At 42.9% G+C, this 17,965-nt stretch overlaps 1 protein-coding gene across 1 annotated transcript in view; it reads right to left on the reverse strand.

Moving 5' to 3' along the window:
- Positions 1-357: 357 nt before the first annotated feature.
- TMED8 (transmembrane p24 trafficking protein family member 8) overlaps positions 358-17,965 on the reverse strand; it is a 35,684-nt gene continuing 18,076 nt past the window's right edge. The window contains exons 2-6 of the mRNA XM_045451693.1: positions 16,931-17,012; positions 10,883-11,012; positions 9,151-9,277; positions 8,618-8,923; positions 358-7,282 (exon numbers count right to left, since the gene is read on the reverse strand). Coding sequence (XP_045307649.1) covers positions 7,065-7,282; positions 8,618-8,923; positions 9,151-9,277; positions 10,883-11,012; positions 16,931-17,012 — 863 coding nt within the window. The 3' untranslated portion in view covers positions 358-7,064. The remainder of the gene's footprint in view (positions 7,283-8,617; positions 8,924-9,150; positions 9,278-10,882; positions 11,013-16,930; positions 17,013-17,965) is intronic.

The raw sequence follows: 17,965 nt of genomic DNA on the forward strand, positions 1-17,965 counted from the left end.
CAGTTCCAAATTTGAACACAGTAAGCTCATTGGAAAATGAACATCACTGGAAACCAAATACTGCTAAAACTATAATGTTCTATTTAGTAATCATCACTGCGCGCCCACCTGTTCTGCCCTTGGGCCAAACCCAGTCCCCAGTTCATAATACTCTGCCATGAATTTAAACACGGCTGAAAGATCTATCATTAATCTTTCTCAATCTTTTCTTAATTGTTAATTTTTCTTAATTTTTATAATCAAGAGATTACAGAATTACTCATATAGATTTACAGAATACCTTTCTCCCAGGAGGAATACAGGGATGAATAAAAAATGTCAAATGTAAATCAGGTTCATTAAGGTATAAGTCAAATGTTTCAGGTGCATAGTGAAAAAGTTTATTTAGGACAGATTTCAAAACTTGGAAGAGAAGACAAAGAATGCACAAAAGCTTCACAAAACAGTTACGGAATATAAAAACACAGGAACTGAGCTACTTAAAGAACCACACAGCTCAGGATCATCTGTGTATCACAGCAACAAATTCAGTGCCACAGGGTGGTAAGAGAAGGTATTTTAAAGGAAAAACCACTCAGGAGGACACAACGATTGAGTAACAATTTGGTACAGAGCTCTTAGAAATCATAGGATCTGTTGACAGCATTTCTCATGATACAGAACATGTAAAACAAGATGACTGCAACAAATGATTGGTTGGGCTACTTTTATACTTTAAAGAAAAGACTGTTTCCCTTTCAGACCCCTTTTGTAACATCAGCGTCAAAGCATGATATAGAATAAGGAAAGGACGCCTTTGTGGTTGCCAATTTGCCAAGAAAGCATCATCATCTTTCATTCAATGGACAGATCTCAGTGCACAGCACCAAAGCAGGCCTTTCAGAAATACAAGTTAAATGGCATAAAGTAGTTTAGGAAATCTGCAAGCACCTCCCTCTATCCCAGTTATCCTTCCCCAAAGTCTGGCTTTCTCATAATCCATCCCTTTGATTACAAAGCAACTTTCTTCTGGGAATTTCAAAATGTTTCCCATTATTAAGGGCAAATGGGCACACCAGAGTCCATGGGTTACAGGACTGCTTTCTCTAGACTTCACACTTGCTCTTGAACATGGCTAAATGGACATAATTCAACTTGATTAAATTAAAACAACTTCATTTATGGGACAATAATCTCAGAAATGGAGGTTAGCAGAGTTTTTAACATGTAATTTCTTAGTACAATGTACTACTTAGGACGTGAGAGAAGGAATTAAGATAATGTTTTCCAGACAACTGTCAGCCTGAACCTAAAAATCAACAATAACAATAACAATAACAAGGAACATTTTACACAGAGATATTTCAAACCTGAGTGAAGAAGTGAGTTCAGGAAGAGAACTCTTTAAACTGTTGGCTAAGGGCTCTTCTGGAACCCTATATGCTAGAATATGCGAAACCTAAACTTCAGACTTGTTCATGACCCTATATCAGAACTTTTAGAAAATGCACTTTGTCCCCTGGAAGTCATTTCACATATATTATTTTACCCTTAGATAAGTACTTTAAGTGACAGAAAACTGTGGAATCTAATAAGGAAGCCTGTATATCTGTATTTCTGGGGCACTTTCTCCTCACATCTTAGAGTAAGGAAGAGCCATGAAATTAACCCGGTCCACATGCTTGGGACCTAAAAGAAATCAAAGTATGTATAATGGTAATCAGATCATGAGTTCAAACCAGTGACCAGAACCACAAATAATTTCAAAGCCAGCATCTTACATGTGGACTTCGTTTGTAAAGGAATAACTATTTATAAATGAACCCCATCAGGCCTTGGGCCACTGGGTTTTCTTAGCTTAGTGACAAGCGATTCAAACAGCAGGGGTTTGTGTGGCCTTCATGGTTCAGGCAAGAGCAATGAAATCTGGTCACATAATACTTAGCAAAGCGTCTCTCACCCTCTGGGTCCCAAATCCTGCCCTAACCTCAGAATCTAAATAAGTGGGCAGAGGTCAAAGAAGTGCTCACAGATGCTAGATGGGTTAGACAGAGCAAAGGGGTAACACCGACCATCACCAGGTCCCAACTAAGCCAAAGCAGTTTTCTCCTGGATGCCTCCCCCATCTCCAGAAAACTGCCCACCAGGACCCAACTTCCAGGGGGTTCCTCTCCTGGGAACACGGAGGAGCTGCAAACTCACACTACAATTGCATTTATAACCTGTGACACACATAGTTCCCAGAGAAGGAGGGCTTGCTCTAGTTATTACTCGACTCAATTAACTTGTTGTCTTCATCAGTATCCCATTGGCATATCCTCTTCATTCACTCGGTAAGGTTAACAAGAGTTCCAACTGATGATTGTATAGTCATACGCCAGTAACTCAGCTATCCCAATATGGGACTATAAGTCATAATCCTTCCCCAGTCCTACTTCCAACCAAGGCTGACTGCCTTATCCACTCAACTCACACTAGATGATTAATCGGATAAACAGAGGCCTTGGATACCATACTGCCAGTGCTAAACAATATTGTAAATAATCAAGATATCATGGAGAAATGGAGGGAGCCTAGTCCCTCTTTATCTCTCAGGTGTGTGGAAATGAGGGCCTAGGAATGGATTCCATGCATGAAGACTGGGACTTTGGCTGTAAAGAGGCTCACCACACACTGGGTTACTGGAGAGCACCCAGCTTGTGATTGGTTCTAGATACCCATTTCCTACTTACTTCCCAGAGAATCATGCATCGTGGCTTCCTGAGCACAAATAATTCAAACAAACATACTTGCTCTCTAAAGAGCATTAATCCCTTAATGTGCGGCCCCTCACAATAAAAGAAATGAAATTACCTTCCTTCAGACAGAAACTCACCTTCCAACTCTCTTCAACCACTGAGATTCTATAGGGATGGTGCTTTTTCCTTTTCCAGCAAATTCAGGTTTCCAGGAGTTCTACCCTTTCGGCCAGGTGGAAAGAGACTAGTTAAAGACGCTGATGTGGACCTTTTAGATCCAGGAGAAATTCCAAATGGAAGCTCTTTAAAGAGAGAACTGTCCCACTTACTGCTATGTGTGTGACCATTCCACACAGGTTAAAGAAGATGGTGATTCCTACACCTCACAGGGAGGTCAGCCTGCAGGGGCATAGCTGGTTCGCAAACACATGCCTGTGGCCTGAGGCCCTTCTATGATGTTGGTCAAAATTAACTGATTTCATCCCTTTCTTGGCCAAGTCAAAACCAACGGGGGCTGCCGAGACACAGCTGCACCTCCTCCCAGCCCCTTTCTAGTTTCACCATCCTTCTCCACGGCCCAGAGAACACGGAGATGAAATCCAGCCTCGGGTCAGGGGATTACACTTGGTAGAGAAGACCTACTCAGAAGGAGTCTATCCTGTTGGGAAAGACAGCAAAAGGGGTTTGGAGGTTTCTCCAACAACCATAATGAGGACCAGCAAGGCTTCTGACTTCAACAACAGTTCCAACTAATGAGATACAGACTAAAGAACTAAACAAAATTGGGATATGAGCAAAACTCTGGGATGCATTTGATAGCTTATCTCTCTTCCCCTCATTTTACTCTCTTTTTCTTCCTTACTATCAGTTTTAAAAGGTAGTCCCCAAGCTGCACAAAACTCATTCACGCCTCTCCCCCTCGCTCCACTAAAACAATCATCTTTTATGTAAATGTTAGAGTCACTCAACTCCATGCCTTAGAATCATATACTTTGGGGTTAAAAGGCAACATTTTGCAGAAAAGTGGTCTTAAAAAATAAATATAAAGATACAGACTTTAGGATTTGGGTTTTCGCCTAATTGTTCCAAAGAGGAACTGGATAGGGCCAATCAAAAACATCAAACTCAGATATTTTCTATAACTGGTAAGTTTTGCAATAATGTTGAGTCCTACTGATTAACATAAGACAGAGAACTCTCAGATTTAACTCTTTCATATACACGTAGTAGGGGGCAATATGTACTTTTAAAAAGTCTGAGGTTTCCCTTCCTAAATAACAGATAAAAAAATATTTTAAAAATACATGAATGGCCTTATTTCAGGTTGTTACCTACTCCCATTATAAAGCTATACATTGTCTGAGGATTGAGTTTTAACTCCGGAGTCCTGAGGACCTGTCATAAACCAACAGATTAGAATAAAGTCTTTCCAGAGCAGCGTCACAGTTACACTTACTCTACTTTTAAGTCCTCTGCTTGCTGAAAATTCTTTATCAAAAAGTGTTAGAAAAAATTAACACTTTAAACATGTCCTCCTTTCTAAAAGCCCCATCTCTCAACAAGCTAAACAGACTGAAGAAATTTAAGAAGTCAGCTACTGTGTGTAGAGAATTTCTATCTCTCTCCCACTACAAAGCATTCTCAGAATTCTGTTAGTATTTATTTGTGCTCTAGAGAATAGGGTGACAGGGGAAGCAGAGGACTTTGATTTCATTATTTGCTTTTAAGAATTTGGACAGGGAGAGATTAAGGAAAGGATGATCTCTGAGGATTCGCTGGGCTATGAAATTCTCAGTAATTACATGTGCTTCCACAAATAATATTTGGTCCCTACAGTTCAATGATTGCAGAAATTTAATAGGAGAAGAGTAAATGGTTAGACAGCGAAAATATCTTTTTAGCCATTTTGTGCTAATGGAACAAAGAAACGCCAGTGCAGGGTGAAATGTAACAATGTCCAGGATTTCAAAAGTGACCAGACAAAAAGAGGCACATGGAGGTGACAGGAACAGGTCCCTCAGGCTTCCCTGATGCACCAGAACCAGGATGCCAAAGAAAGTAAGTACAGAGATGCTCATGGCAAAAATAAAGAGTGTTTGTTGTCCCAGGGAGCTTGCTAGGGCCTGACAGCTCCATTTTAAGAGAAAGCCAGAAGTTAATAAGAAACAGGAAAAATAAATAAGCAAGGCTTTAGCTGACTGGAGAACAGCTCAGTAGAAAATTATTTTATAAAGATTAGACTCAATTAGCTAAGGCAGGATTCAACTTCATGCTGACAGAGTGCTCGCTCCGTTTATCTCATGATTAGATGATGTGCAGCGAGTTCGCTTTTCGCTGCCCAAACAGATAGTCCCTAAAATCATTTCTAATTTCTTACAAGGTAGATAAACGCTGGCCAGTGTAATCCTCTACAAAACGCACTGAAATATAAAACAATGGCGGTGTGATGCTGCTCGGTCCACAACATCCTACCCTCCTTGGGGCTTCGCTCCCAGGGGAAGAGAAGATACAGGCTGTACGGCCCTTTGTTGGTGACACAGGTGCTACCATGAGGAGCCCTGATCGAGTTCCTGCTCCCGTAGGGAGGACAGGTTTGGTGTCAGACACCTGCACAAGAAAGGGATGAGCCAAAGGAAACATCATGAGGAAGAGGACTCCTCAGAGCAGGCAAAGGACTTCGAAATCCCAGAATCATAGGATATCCTTGATTGGCAAGTCAACTCCCCTGCACTCAATCCTGGGTGAATGGGCAGGGCCCCTCACGGCCTGGAATTCCTCACAGGGAATCCTGGGGGAGGGTGGCTTCGTCCACCCCAGAAGGGCAGAGTCCTCCCAAAGCATCCTAGGACTGACCTGCAGGAAGGGAATTATCACTTCCCAGCTTCTCCTAAAATCATCATCTCACTCCACAGAAGAGGAGGCCTAAATGGCTCAGAGCAGACAGAAGCCTTCTAAGAAACAGATGGAAAGTATCTCAGAGGCAAAAATGAAATGTGCCAAAAAATAAATAAAGTAATAAATAAATTGAATCATTCCTCAAAATTCTAAGGCAGTAACAGACTCAACACAAGGAATAAGAAACAAGGAGGTACAGACAACCACAGTGGTCCCCTCTCTGCCCGAGGCCCAGCCACCCCACCGTTTTGGCTACTGACTGAAGCTCCCCTATCCTCCCGTGGCACTCCTGGGCCTCATGACTAATACAGTGGGAAGGCTGTGACCCGGAAAATGCAAGCTTTGGCCTGGTAAAGACAAATCCCATCAGCAGCAACAGTGAAGTTTCATTACCACCTTTTCTAAGAGACTTCGAACACCGAAAGCTTTAAATCCTCAATGCAAGAAACCTAAATCCAGAAACTTGAAGTCAGATTGTTTCTGAAGAAAAATTACTAAATAACACTCCTAACCTCGAGATAAAAAAGAGTGGTGGGGAATCTGGAGTGGTTTTTGTTTTTTAACCTTGTCTCTCAGATTATACCCCTTCTTTGATTATACAAAAAATAGTAATTCAGTAACATTTGACTTGCAAAGATGTGGATTCTGAGATCAATCTAGTACCTAATTTCCACCCTTTCCCCTTCAATTGCCAGCACCCTTGCTAAGGGACACTACCTCTTGAAGCAGGAAGTGATGGAGGCAGTTTCTCCCCTCTGGATCTTAGACTACATGATCGTCACTTAGACTGCATGGACGTTCTTGCTGTGAGGGCAAGGACACAGGCGTGGGAAAGGCAAGAGGAGGGCACGAGGCGGAGTCGAACAATCTGGACTACTAACACCCCTCCAAAGGCAGTGAGGGCTCCCAGCCTGTGCTACAGACCAAGAAGAACCAGCAGGCGGGAATATGGCAGTGGTGAGAGGCTGGACAGAGCTTTCTCCATCCAAAACACTGGGTTCCTTCATGGACAATGTGCTTTTCCTCTTCCAGCACTTTCAAAAGATGAAGACTGGGTGCCACTAAACACATCTGCAATATAGGCTGTGGGAGAGGAGAGAGCAGCAACTGGAATAATACCTCGTACCAAAACAAGCCTATTTTTAAAAGACAACACCCAACTACCCTTTAGGCTTTTGCCCAATGGGCTCCTTCACGGAGGGACATGGCCGGAGTCTGAAGCAAGAGGAGCGTGAGTCAAGGACCACAGAACAGGAGCACTACACCACCACCTGCAGAAGCCGAGAAGGGGGAAAAGCTACATGGGGTCAACAGTCAGGCATGCCAGGCAGGACGTGAGGGTCAGGAGCCTCACGCTCAACTTTTAGCTCTTGCCTATCCAAAACGAGAGGCACCAGCTGGCAGCCTGCTCCAGCCAGCAAATACCCGCCTGCCTCCTGTCCCGGTGGGCCTTCAGCTAGTGTAGTAGATGTGGAAGTAGAGAGTCTTGTTGCGGAGCAGGGAGTAGGAGTTGTCGAACTTGAGCAGGTAGATGCCCTCGCCAGGGTAGTCGTGGCTGCCAGCCTGCACGTCCCGGTGGCTGTCTCGCCGGTACACGGGCATGACTTCCCCATAGCGACCTCGAAGGGAGCTCCTGGAGCCTCTCTCTACGTCTCCAACTGGGACAGGGTCTGCATAAGCAAAATGGCACAGTGTTGGGATATGACTTCAGAGACTGAGTAATCCGACCTCAAGAGAAAAGAATGGACCAGATGACTTAGTGGCGTTTAGCTGGGGGAATGCTCTTACCCTCCTACGGGAATTTGGAGATGTCTGCTGACCTTTTGGCCATCAGAGAAACTAGTGGGTGATACTGCATTTAGTGCCCGAGTGTCCAGGAGCACTTAACATCAGGACAGTAGCTGCCCAGCAAAGAAGCATCCCACCCCAAATGCCAATAATGTCTCCACTGAGAAACAATGATTTAGCCTTATACACCCCACCTAGTTCCGGAAGTGTCTGGACATCTCCAAGGGGGAGAAAATATTTCGAAGGGAAGATTCTGACATCTCTTCATTCAACAGGAGAAAGAAACAGCTAATGGAGGTAGGAAATACAAACACACTGAACAGAGTGACCCAGAACTTCTACTTGGCCTCCTAAAGAACAGCAAAGTAAGACACAAGGTTCCCCCCACTGCCTAAAAACCTGAAGATTTCCCTGCAGACTTGCCTTTCCACGCAGAAGCAAGGGATTGATTTTTAAGATTATGTAGAAAAATCAAGATGCTTGGAACCTACTTAGAACCTACTCATACTATTGTAAAAAAAAAAAAAAAAAAAAAAAAAAAAAGCCTCTGAGTCATCCTGAGTAGGCATTGCAAATAACAACTGGAATAGAGCACAGAAACTATGTTTAAAACTACTCTGGGCCTATTTTGCAATATTTACAGATATTAAGTCACTACGTGGTACATTTCAAACTAATATGATGTTATACATCAATTATATCTCAATAAAGATTATTTAGGTTAAAAAAAACTGCTCTGGGCATGAAATGAAGGAAGTAAACAGTAGTCGGCCAACTGTGACAGGTTGGAGAGGAGTACAGTCAGCAATGTGCAATCACCCAGTTTGGTTCCAGACTAAGAACAATGGCAAATATCCCAAACTATGAGAGAAATATAAAATAATCTCGGTTTATACGTGATCTATATACTGCAGCACTGACCCACCCCTTTCCTGCCCATCCCATCCCTTTCCCCAAGGAGATGTTGGGGAAACAGCTGGATACTGATTAAAAGCAAAAGAAGCTTTCCACTAAGGCACCAATACCAACCCCACCAGAATGTTCTTTGAGGGTCAGACTTTGGCCTGTACCACTCAGTTTAGCTTACAGTGCTGAAAGCAGGATTCCTCGCCTGCATTCTAAGGAAGGGAAGGACTGGTATAATACGGGAAGTGGTCATTAGAAACTGGGTTGAGCCAGAAGAAGCAAATTGCAAATTATGCTAAAATTAAATTTACCTTCAATCTCTTCCTCCTCTTCTTCATCTTCATCCTCATCCTCACTGGAATCACTGACCTGCACAGTTATGTCAGTGCTGGTTACAGGGGTCCAGTCAAAATAAACTCCAAAGCCAATGTCATAGTCATCAGTCGCAAACTCCCAGCAAACACGCTTCCCCTCTGGATGGGTAGGTACCCGGATGGTCACCACCTCACCCCGCTTCACCACCAGACGACTGTTCTTCTCTTTGCCCAGCTTGCTTTTGAATTCCTTCATCTTGGTAAAGGTCCAGATGCACGGAGGAGCCATCAGAGGTGGGGACACTAAAAGGACAAGCAGCTTACTACTGAGAAACCAAGAGAAAATACAGCCAAATCTGGCATTTTGCTTAGGCAGGGTGTCATAGTCAAAGACATTCTTTCTACTTCCTGGCTTCTTTGACTGCCTTTCACAAGTCACCTTCTTAGTTTCCTTCCATCTGTCTGCCTGTCTTTATTTAAGCACCCACTGGGAACAAAGAAACTACCTTCCATACCCCCAAAGGTCTCACCTTTCCTGTGATCCCCCAGGAGATCTGCAGATTCCAAATCAGCTGAAAGGATATCTATAGCTCCTGTGTGCTCAGACTGGATCATAACGATGTCCCCGGACCTTTGTGGAACTTGGTACTTGGCCATCTGCACAATGGAAATCTGATTAGAGCACTTACTAGCGTGGCAGATTCCAATTAGCCTCCTTCCCAAGGGGGCTGCCCACCCCTGCCCCATTGCCTCCACTTTCCATCAGCTCAAAGCCTGATGTGCTATGTTCCCTCCTCCCTTTTGCAGCTCTCCCACTCCAGACCCTTTATAAAATCCTTGCCCGTGAATTTCCTCCAAGCTTGCTACTGACTTCTGCACCAATAGTGTTTCTGTGCCACACCGTGACCTGCACAGCACCTCCCTGTGGCCCCTCTCATGACAGCGCTTGCATCCGGGGTTTAGCCCGGCTCTGACTCTGCCACACAGCCTCCCGCTACAATCCCCACTCCCAGGCTACCTCCAGATCCCTGTCAATCAAGTCACCAAAGCACTGCAGCGAGAGCCTGTGGTTTATATTCTCTGTCCCTGGCTTATCCACGGCACATCCGGGATGTCCCATGCCACTGGCTGTCACATCCACTAACAGTGTTCTGTAAATAATTGTCATTTCACCCGTTTTAATGTATTTAAATAGTCCATTTGCTGCCAGATATCTAACCTCCACGGAAGAGTACAAGCATCCCTTGAAATTCGAAGCCCTCGCTAACCCATGGCAGGAGGCTGCAGTCTCTCTCTAGCGGGCATGGCAGGAGGCTGCAGTCTCTCTCTAGCGGGTTTCACATGAAACCACTCAGATCAGTGCTCCCGTTTCTTGTTTTTATGCCATAACTTCTTGATCCTTCTCCAAGCAGTCAGCAGGCAACTCAAGAAATGTACACCCACTGGCCACACGGGACAGCATACCAGTGAGATGGCTATCCAGTTAAGAAACCAGAATTATATTTGCAAGAAAGAAAGAAAGAAATTTTGAATTCATCCCAGACTATATTCTCATAATATCTCTTTCTGAAGATATTACCTCTATTGCCAAATGAGGTGAATCAGACTTTGGCTAACCTGCTTACATGAGCCTTTCCTTTTCCACAAGGCTAAACAAAGGATTTAGTTTGCAACATATTAGCAGCACAGCATTAGTAAAGTCACCAACAGATCTTGGCTTCAGTTCCCTCATCTGTAAAATGGGAACATAATGGTACCTGTCTCATAGGTTTGTTCTCAGAAGCAAATGAAGTATTGTGGATAAAAATGCTTCGTAAAGCAAATGTAATGATAATGTTTGGCATTGTCTTTATTGACCATAATACCATTAGTTATTATAATATATGTGTTAGTAATAATACAAACAACTCCTTCCTCCATGGCAGGGAGATTACTGCTATCTACACCACTTCTATGGAACCTTGACCATAAATCCTGAGTAGATCTACCACAAAAAAACTGAAGCTAAAACACGATCCCATGGGTGAAGGCTCTTCACATCCAGAGGATATCAGACGCCACATGAGCATCCATTCTAACACTTCATTTCTTGAGTAGCTGCTAGTTCAGTGATGGGCCCTGAGGGTGACACACATGACCATTCTCCAAATAAATAAAACTGAGACGCCCCAATGCTTTCTAGGTCCAACCCATCCACACACATCTAGATTCTGGTGCCACACACCGCTCCTCCCGAAGAGACTGCGACATTGCCCTCCCTACCTTGTTGAGGACCTGGGCCTGGTCTGCAGGCAGCGATTCCTGCTCCACCAAGGCCTGCGCCTCCAAGGCACCAGCTGTCTTTCGCAGATCTTCGGTGGCATCCTCACTCGCTCGAGATACCGTCTGTGGCCTCTCAGAAGAAGACAGCATGTCAATTCAAGGACTCTTTCAAAGGGCACAGTAATCTTGGAGAAACTTAGAAATAAAACAACCTTCAAGGGACATCTCCCAACCTCTGCTTTCCTCTGGCATTTGGGTCCACTGTCAGTTTAGCTGACCACTGCCCCGGGCTGACTTGGCCCACAATAAAGCGGTGACAGCGTGTGACGGCCCAGGACTGATGAAGCCAGGCCCCAGGTTCTGAGAACCATGGCGAACACGCAGGTCAGTCGTCTGAGTTTTGTTCTCTGGGACCCACACCATCTGCTCCACACAGGATTTCAACAAAAGTCAGAATCCCAGTTCTGTTCTACACATAAAACTTCTGTTAGAAGCAAACAGAGGAGGCCTCGCCAGGGCCAGAAATCAATCACCAAAACACAGGGGGCGCAAACTGATTAGCAAGGCAATCCCTCTCCAGTCAGGCTGGGAGCAGTCTTTCAGCTTTTCCGCCTCACACCATCCTCCAGATCACACTGGCTAATAAAAGAAGGTCATCATTTTCTTTCCCTTTTTAAGCACATTAATCTATTATCCCAATGACTTAAGGCCTGACAATTTGAATACTTTTAAAGAAGCAGAGGAATAATTTCAGCTCTCTTCCCTTTCCCCTGGCTTCTGGAAAGACCACAAAGTGAGCTAGGTGCCAGGGCAATGGCACAATACCCCAGGTCTCTTGGAAATCTGTTGTCAACAAAAGGTGGCATGGGATTCTTTAGAGCAGCAGTCATCAGAGTTCAGTGCGAGGACCGCTGGGGCTCTTCAGACTTTTTTTATAATAATTCTAAAACGTGATTGCCTTTTTTGATTTCCATCTTCTCAAGAGAATACATTAGAGTTTTCCAGTATAGGACACGAGATGTTGCAACAGAATGTACACGGAAGCAGATCTAAGAATCCAACTGTCTTTGTGAAGCCAGACATGAAAGAGAGTTACAACATCTCTCTTCTCACTAAATTATTTCTGCTTTGGAAAACAGTTGTTTTCCATTAAAAACATATTATTTATGTTTACATGCAATGAGTTCATTATTGTCATTTTTAAATCAATAACTATTTTTTAATTTTTCAGTTTTAATTTCTAATATAGTAAACATTGATAGAGATAAACCACAGGAAAAATTCTTTGGGATTCTCAATAACTTTGAATTGTGTAAAGGTTTGAGAACCACTGCTTTCAAGCATCATTTCCCCACTGAGTAAATGACTGGAAAACAGTACCAGAGACAATATGGGGAAACAGGACTTATTTGGTGTTCATTAGTTTCTTTCTCTCTTCTTTTTTAAATTATAAACAAGAAGAAGCACTCCTAGTTTACAAATTACCTCTTTTCAGATAAAATAGAGCCATCTTTTGCAGTATACAAGTCACCCCAACCTACCTCAGGACAAACAAGAGGTAGTCACTATAAAAACCAAAGGTATGGGATACTGTTGATTTTTATGGTTTTGCTTGGGTAATCCTGTGTAAAATGTAAATTAGTCTAGGCTGCAAGCCTATTTTTTCTCTTAAGCCCAGAAATTCCAGTCTGCTTTTGTTTCTTGACACTCTTTATCCCTATCTGTGTCTTCCATTAGTAAGTGAGCCTGATGGCAGGGATGGGCCCTGTTCCCGGCATGCATGGCATCTACTGCCAGGCCCATCACATGGAACCCTCATCTCCTAAAATGACCTCATGTCGTCGTGCCCAGTCCGTTGCAGTCACAATGGCCTCTTGAATCTCTGAGGGTCCTCAAACACCTCAAGCATTCGAGGGTTTTGCACCCGCTGTCACCTCAGCCTAGAATATCCTGCTGCCAGTTACCTGAGGGCTTCCTTCAGGCTTCTGCTCAGCTATCACTTCTAGGGAGGCTCCCCAGATAGCCGCATGTTGAATGGTTCACCCTGCCCTAGCCCCATCAGTCCTTCTAGCCTTACCCTGTTCACCTGTCTTCACTGCACTCACTACTGCCTGACATATTATGTCTCGTATCTTGTTGACTGCAAGGTGAATATTTGTTTTCAGATTTTAACACAAATGAAATGCAGGATGTCCTAAAAACTGGTGGTGTCTTACAACTGCCTGGGGCCTGGACTGACACAGTCTTTGCCCAGGAGATTTGCCTTTGCTTCTGCCAGTATTCAGGAGGGCTTCCAACTGAGACAACTTGAATAAGTTCTGTGTGAGGGTTTTGTTCAAACTCCAATGGCACGGTGAATTTAGACCACAAACTGGTGACTACAGACTCATGGTTCATATTCTCAGGGGAGATCTTTTTCTCCTCCCCTTACACAGAGCCAAGATGGAAACATTCAACTTTCCTTGCAGTCCTTCTCTGTGTGGAGGGATCTTTTTTCTTGTTTACCTTTTCACTGAAGGTTCACGCTTTTGGTGTCCTAGCTCCATGAAGGATGGGAGCGGGTGGGGGTGGGAGGGAGTGTCTATTACTAGACTCTCTGCCTGGGACATTTTTCCCTTTCTTGGTAGTTCATTAAATAACAGTACATCTTACAGGTGATGGCAACTTAGAGTCTATGAAATAGGATGTATGCTTGCTTTCTGTCTGCCCTTCCCACTAAGAATATAAACGCCATGAGACCAGGGACTTGGACTGTTGTATCTCCATTGCCTAGAACACTGCCAGGTAAGTAGCAGGCTCTCAACAAATATCTGTTGAATGAATAAATAGTAGACGGTCCCAAAATATTTGTTGAATAAATAAATGAATATATTAATTTTTGTTTAGGAGCAAAAGAGAAATACTGGCATGTGAGAATACAAGTTAATCTGACCATTAGCCTGACCTTACTGTACAAGGCATCTAAAATTAAGTCTCTTCTTTGCCTTTGTGTATGCTACTTTGTATAAATATTGTTCTGCTTATTAAAAAAGTTTTAGGGGTGCCTAGACGGCTCAGTCAGTTGAGCATCCAACCTTTGATTTTGGCTCAGGTCATGATTTCATGGTTCATGAGTTTGAGCCCCACATCGGGCTCCACACTGATGGTGTGGAGCCTGCTTGGGATTCTCTCTCTCCTTCTCTCTCTGCCCCTCCCACGCTCTCTCTCAAAATAAATTTTTAAAAATCTTTTAAAAATAAATAAACTATTTTAGAGAATACTTCTTTTTAAATTTTTTAATGTTTATTTATTTTTGAGAGAGACAGAGAAACAGAGCGCAAGTGGGGGAGGGGCACAGACAGAGGGAGACCCAGAATCCAAAGCAGGCTCCAGGCTCCAAGCTGTCAGCACAGAGCCCAAAGCGGGGCTCGAACCCACAAATGGCTAGATCATGACCTGAACCAAAGTTAGCCGCTTAACCAACTGAGGTACCCAGGCACACCAACAAATAAACTATTTTAAACAGGACATGCAACAGCCACATGAGTTTAATGTTCACATTAGCATTTCATGCTCTGAAGAATCAATGAAGGGTATTTGGGGAAAGATAAATTGCAAATCACTTGATGCCAATGATAAATCACATAAAGGAAAAACTCCCACTGTAAGCCTTCTGGTTTGTGCTGACCCAGAGCAGGAGGCCATCCCAAGGGAGGGGACAGCCTGACCAGCGTGCCAGCCTCACTGGCAAGAGAGAGAGTTGGGCCCTTCCATTTCTAATATACACAAAACATAAACACTGCACTTCAAGCGTCATTTGGACTGGACTTCTTTCTTCACACACTAGATTTTAGAAACAGAGCTTTAAAATTAAATCTCCTTTTTTCTAAGAATGTTGTAGATTCTTCACTCAAAACTTTATTCTTAGCAGGAAACATCAGTCCATGTCAAAAGCCAGCCCCCAAACATCCCTCAGATCAACATCCAGAAAAAGGCCGGTGGCAGCAAGAAGGAAAAGGCGCTCCCTCCTGGGATTTGAGGAGAACAGGAATTGTCTCAAATCAACACAGCCTTGGGGAGGCTTGGTCTTCTAAAGGGACTGTTCTATAAATAACCTAGTAGCTCTAAGCATAGAACTCAAAACCCTTCTAATGCTACTTACCAGAACGAGCTTTAGAGAACAAACCTAGAGCTGTGTGAACTTGGGCAAATTTTTAAATTCACCGTTTGTTTTCCTCATTGGAAAAGAAACACCTGTTTCAGTAGGGCTGTTAGGAGAATTAAACAGTAGAATGCATTTTCGCACCTAGTATAGTACTGAGCAAATAGAAACATTCTGTAAAAGGGGCGTCTGGGTGGCTCAATGGGTTGAGCAGCTGTCTGACTCTTGATTTCAGCTCAGGTCATGATCCCAGGGTTGTGGGATCAAGCCCTGCATCAGGCTCCACACTGAGCATGGAGCCTGCTTAAAATTCTCTCCCTCTGCCTCTCTCTCCTGCCTGCACTCTCTCTCTAAAATAAAGATTAAAAAAAACTTTTTTAAGAAACATTGTGTAAAAAGTAACTATTTTATTATCATTATTATGGAGAATATTCAATGAAGCATGGCTATTATATTATCACTAACTATATTACCATAATTATTATATTAAACATTATTATCTCCCATCATCTGAATTCTGGGGGAAAAAGCTTTATTTCATATGCAAAAGTAAGAAGAAAGAAATTCTACTCAAGAAATAACAAACTGGGGCACCTGGCTGACTCAGTTGGTGGAGCATGCAACTCTTGATCTCAGGGTTGTGGGTTCTAGCCCCACAATGGGCATAGAGTTTACTTAAAAATAAAATAAAATAAAATAGTTTTTTTATAAAAGGAAGAAACAGTAGCACCTGGGTGGCTCAGTCGGTTAAGCCTCCAACTTCGGCTCACATCATGAACTCAATTCATGAGTTCGAGCCCCACATCAGGCTCTCTATTGTCGGTGCGGAGCCTGCTTCGGATCCTCTATCCCCCCCTCTCTCTGCCCCTTCCCCACTCACATTCTCTCAAACTCTATCTCTCCCAAAAATAAACATTTAAAAAAAGATTTTAAAAAAAGGAATAACAGATTGTTTAAATATCTTGACATTCCTCCCTACTCCCAGCCATCAACTTTGTGTGGGGCATTGAGACCACACTGGTTCTACTCAACAGTACTGTGCCATGAGCAGATCAGTTGGGCTATAATATCCATTTGCTCAGGGTTCTCCAAAATACAGTTTTTCATTAATTATTCCATTAATTTTTTGGGTTTCCACTTATTCTAGAGCTCAGTACAACTGTTTCCTTTCTGCTATATACTCTGATATTAATGACAGTAGATAGATGAAATGGATGGAGCAGGAAATTAAGAAGAACAATCTGAGAGGCACCTGGGTGGCTCAGTCAGTAAAGAGTCCAACTTTGGCTCAGGTCACGATCTCACGGTTTGTAAGTTTAAGCCTCGTGTCGGGCTCTATGCTGACAGCTCAGAGCCTGGAGCCTGCTTGGGATTCTACATCTCCCTCTCTCTCTGCCCCTCCCCCACTCACATTCTGTCTCTCTCTCTCAAAAATAAATATTTAAAACAAATTTTTAAAAAAGAATAACAATACTGAAGGTTCTCACACTGGTTTAATCTAAAAATTACATTAGAAAAAAACCCCTCCAAAAGCGTGTGTGTGTGTGTGTGTGTGTGTGTGTGTGTGTGTGTGGCTGTGTATCTTATGGGTAAAAACCAAACACACATTGTCTTGAAAGTCTACCTGGGATCCATGTCTAATGTTTTAACATTTCAACGTGGGCTTCAAGAGAAGATAAAAAAGACTACACTTTTTGTTACAATTTCGTTCTCTGGGAGTGAAGAAAATTTCATAATCTGAAAAAGATCTGACACTGCCCCTAAACACACTTAAGGGCTAATTAGTTACCAAACCATCCATACTCTTCACTCCAACTTGCTGTCCCCCTCAAAGTTGCCATCCACATCTCATTAATCCCTTATCTCAGGAGATAAACCTCTAGGAGCCAAGCAGTTGCTGTCCCTACCTGTAGGGTGAGGAATGGGACTCTGGATCAGAGGCAGAAGCCACTAGAGAGGTCACCTTGGTGTTTTCTAGATCTTCATTCTCTAGAAAATCATGGAAAGAAATATTCAATATTTGAGAAGAGGCACAATCATAATTATCTTGTACCTGTAAAAAAATCTGGCAGTTTCAACCAACCTTCTCTTTACAAAAATATCCTGGGCATCAATTTCTGAGAGGCCCAGTGCATAAATTATTCAAGTCCTCACATCCAAGTATTCTCAGACCATCATAACCCATTCATGAAAGAATAAAACCCTTTCCAAAACAAGTCCCCACAAAATTCATTCTAATTTAAGAATCACACTTCTCAGAAAGCATATGGTTAAATTAGGTAAAATACAGAAGGCAGAGTGAGATTTAGGATGAAATGAACTGGAATCAGAGCCAAAGGATGGAGGGTCATCTCCACATTCGGTAGGCTCCCACCACATATCAGAGGGAAAGGATTTTTATAATTTCTTTCACTTACTCACTCACCAATGACTTACTGGAGAACTGTTAGGTAGCCTCAAGGAGCATACAGGTGAAATGCATAATGAAGGCCATGTCCCCCAGGTCACAAGCTTAGGACTGGTATCATTGCCATTTTACAAGTAAGAACACTAGGGTACAGACAGATTCAAATGTGGGCAGTCATGCTCCTAACCTTTAGGTGCTACTAAGTCTTATGGTTTATTCATCTAGACTTTCCTTGAGCACTCAGAAAATGGTTCGGCATATTTAGATAATCCCTGGTTTAACCTCCTTTAGTTAAGACTGAAAGAAACTGAAACCCAAAGTCCACTTCTCAGTACAAAATACAACTTAATGAAGTAAATGTCAAAAACTGCAAATTTCAGAGTTTGGTAACAACATAAAAGTGCATATGATAGACAAATCCTTCTGATACAACTTAAATCCAACCTCATTTTTTCGTATGTGAAAAGATCTATTTTTCTTTCTGTCAACTCGCACTCTCATAGACAGAAAGACCTTAGAGCTTATGCCACCCAAT

The sequence above is a fragment of the Leopardus geoffroyi genome, chromosome B3 (assembly GCF_018350155.1).
Source record: "Leopardus geoffroyi isolate Oge1 chromosome B3, O.geoffroyi_Oge1_pat1.0, whole genome shotgun sequence".
Lineage (NCBI taxonomy): Eukaryota > Metazoa > Chordata > Mammalia > Carnivora > Felidae > Leopardus > Leopardus geoffroyi.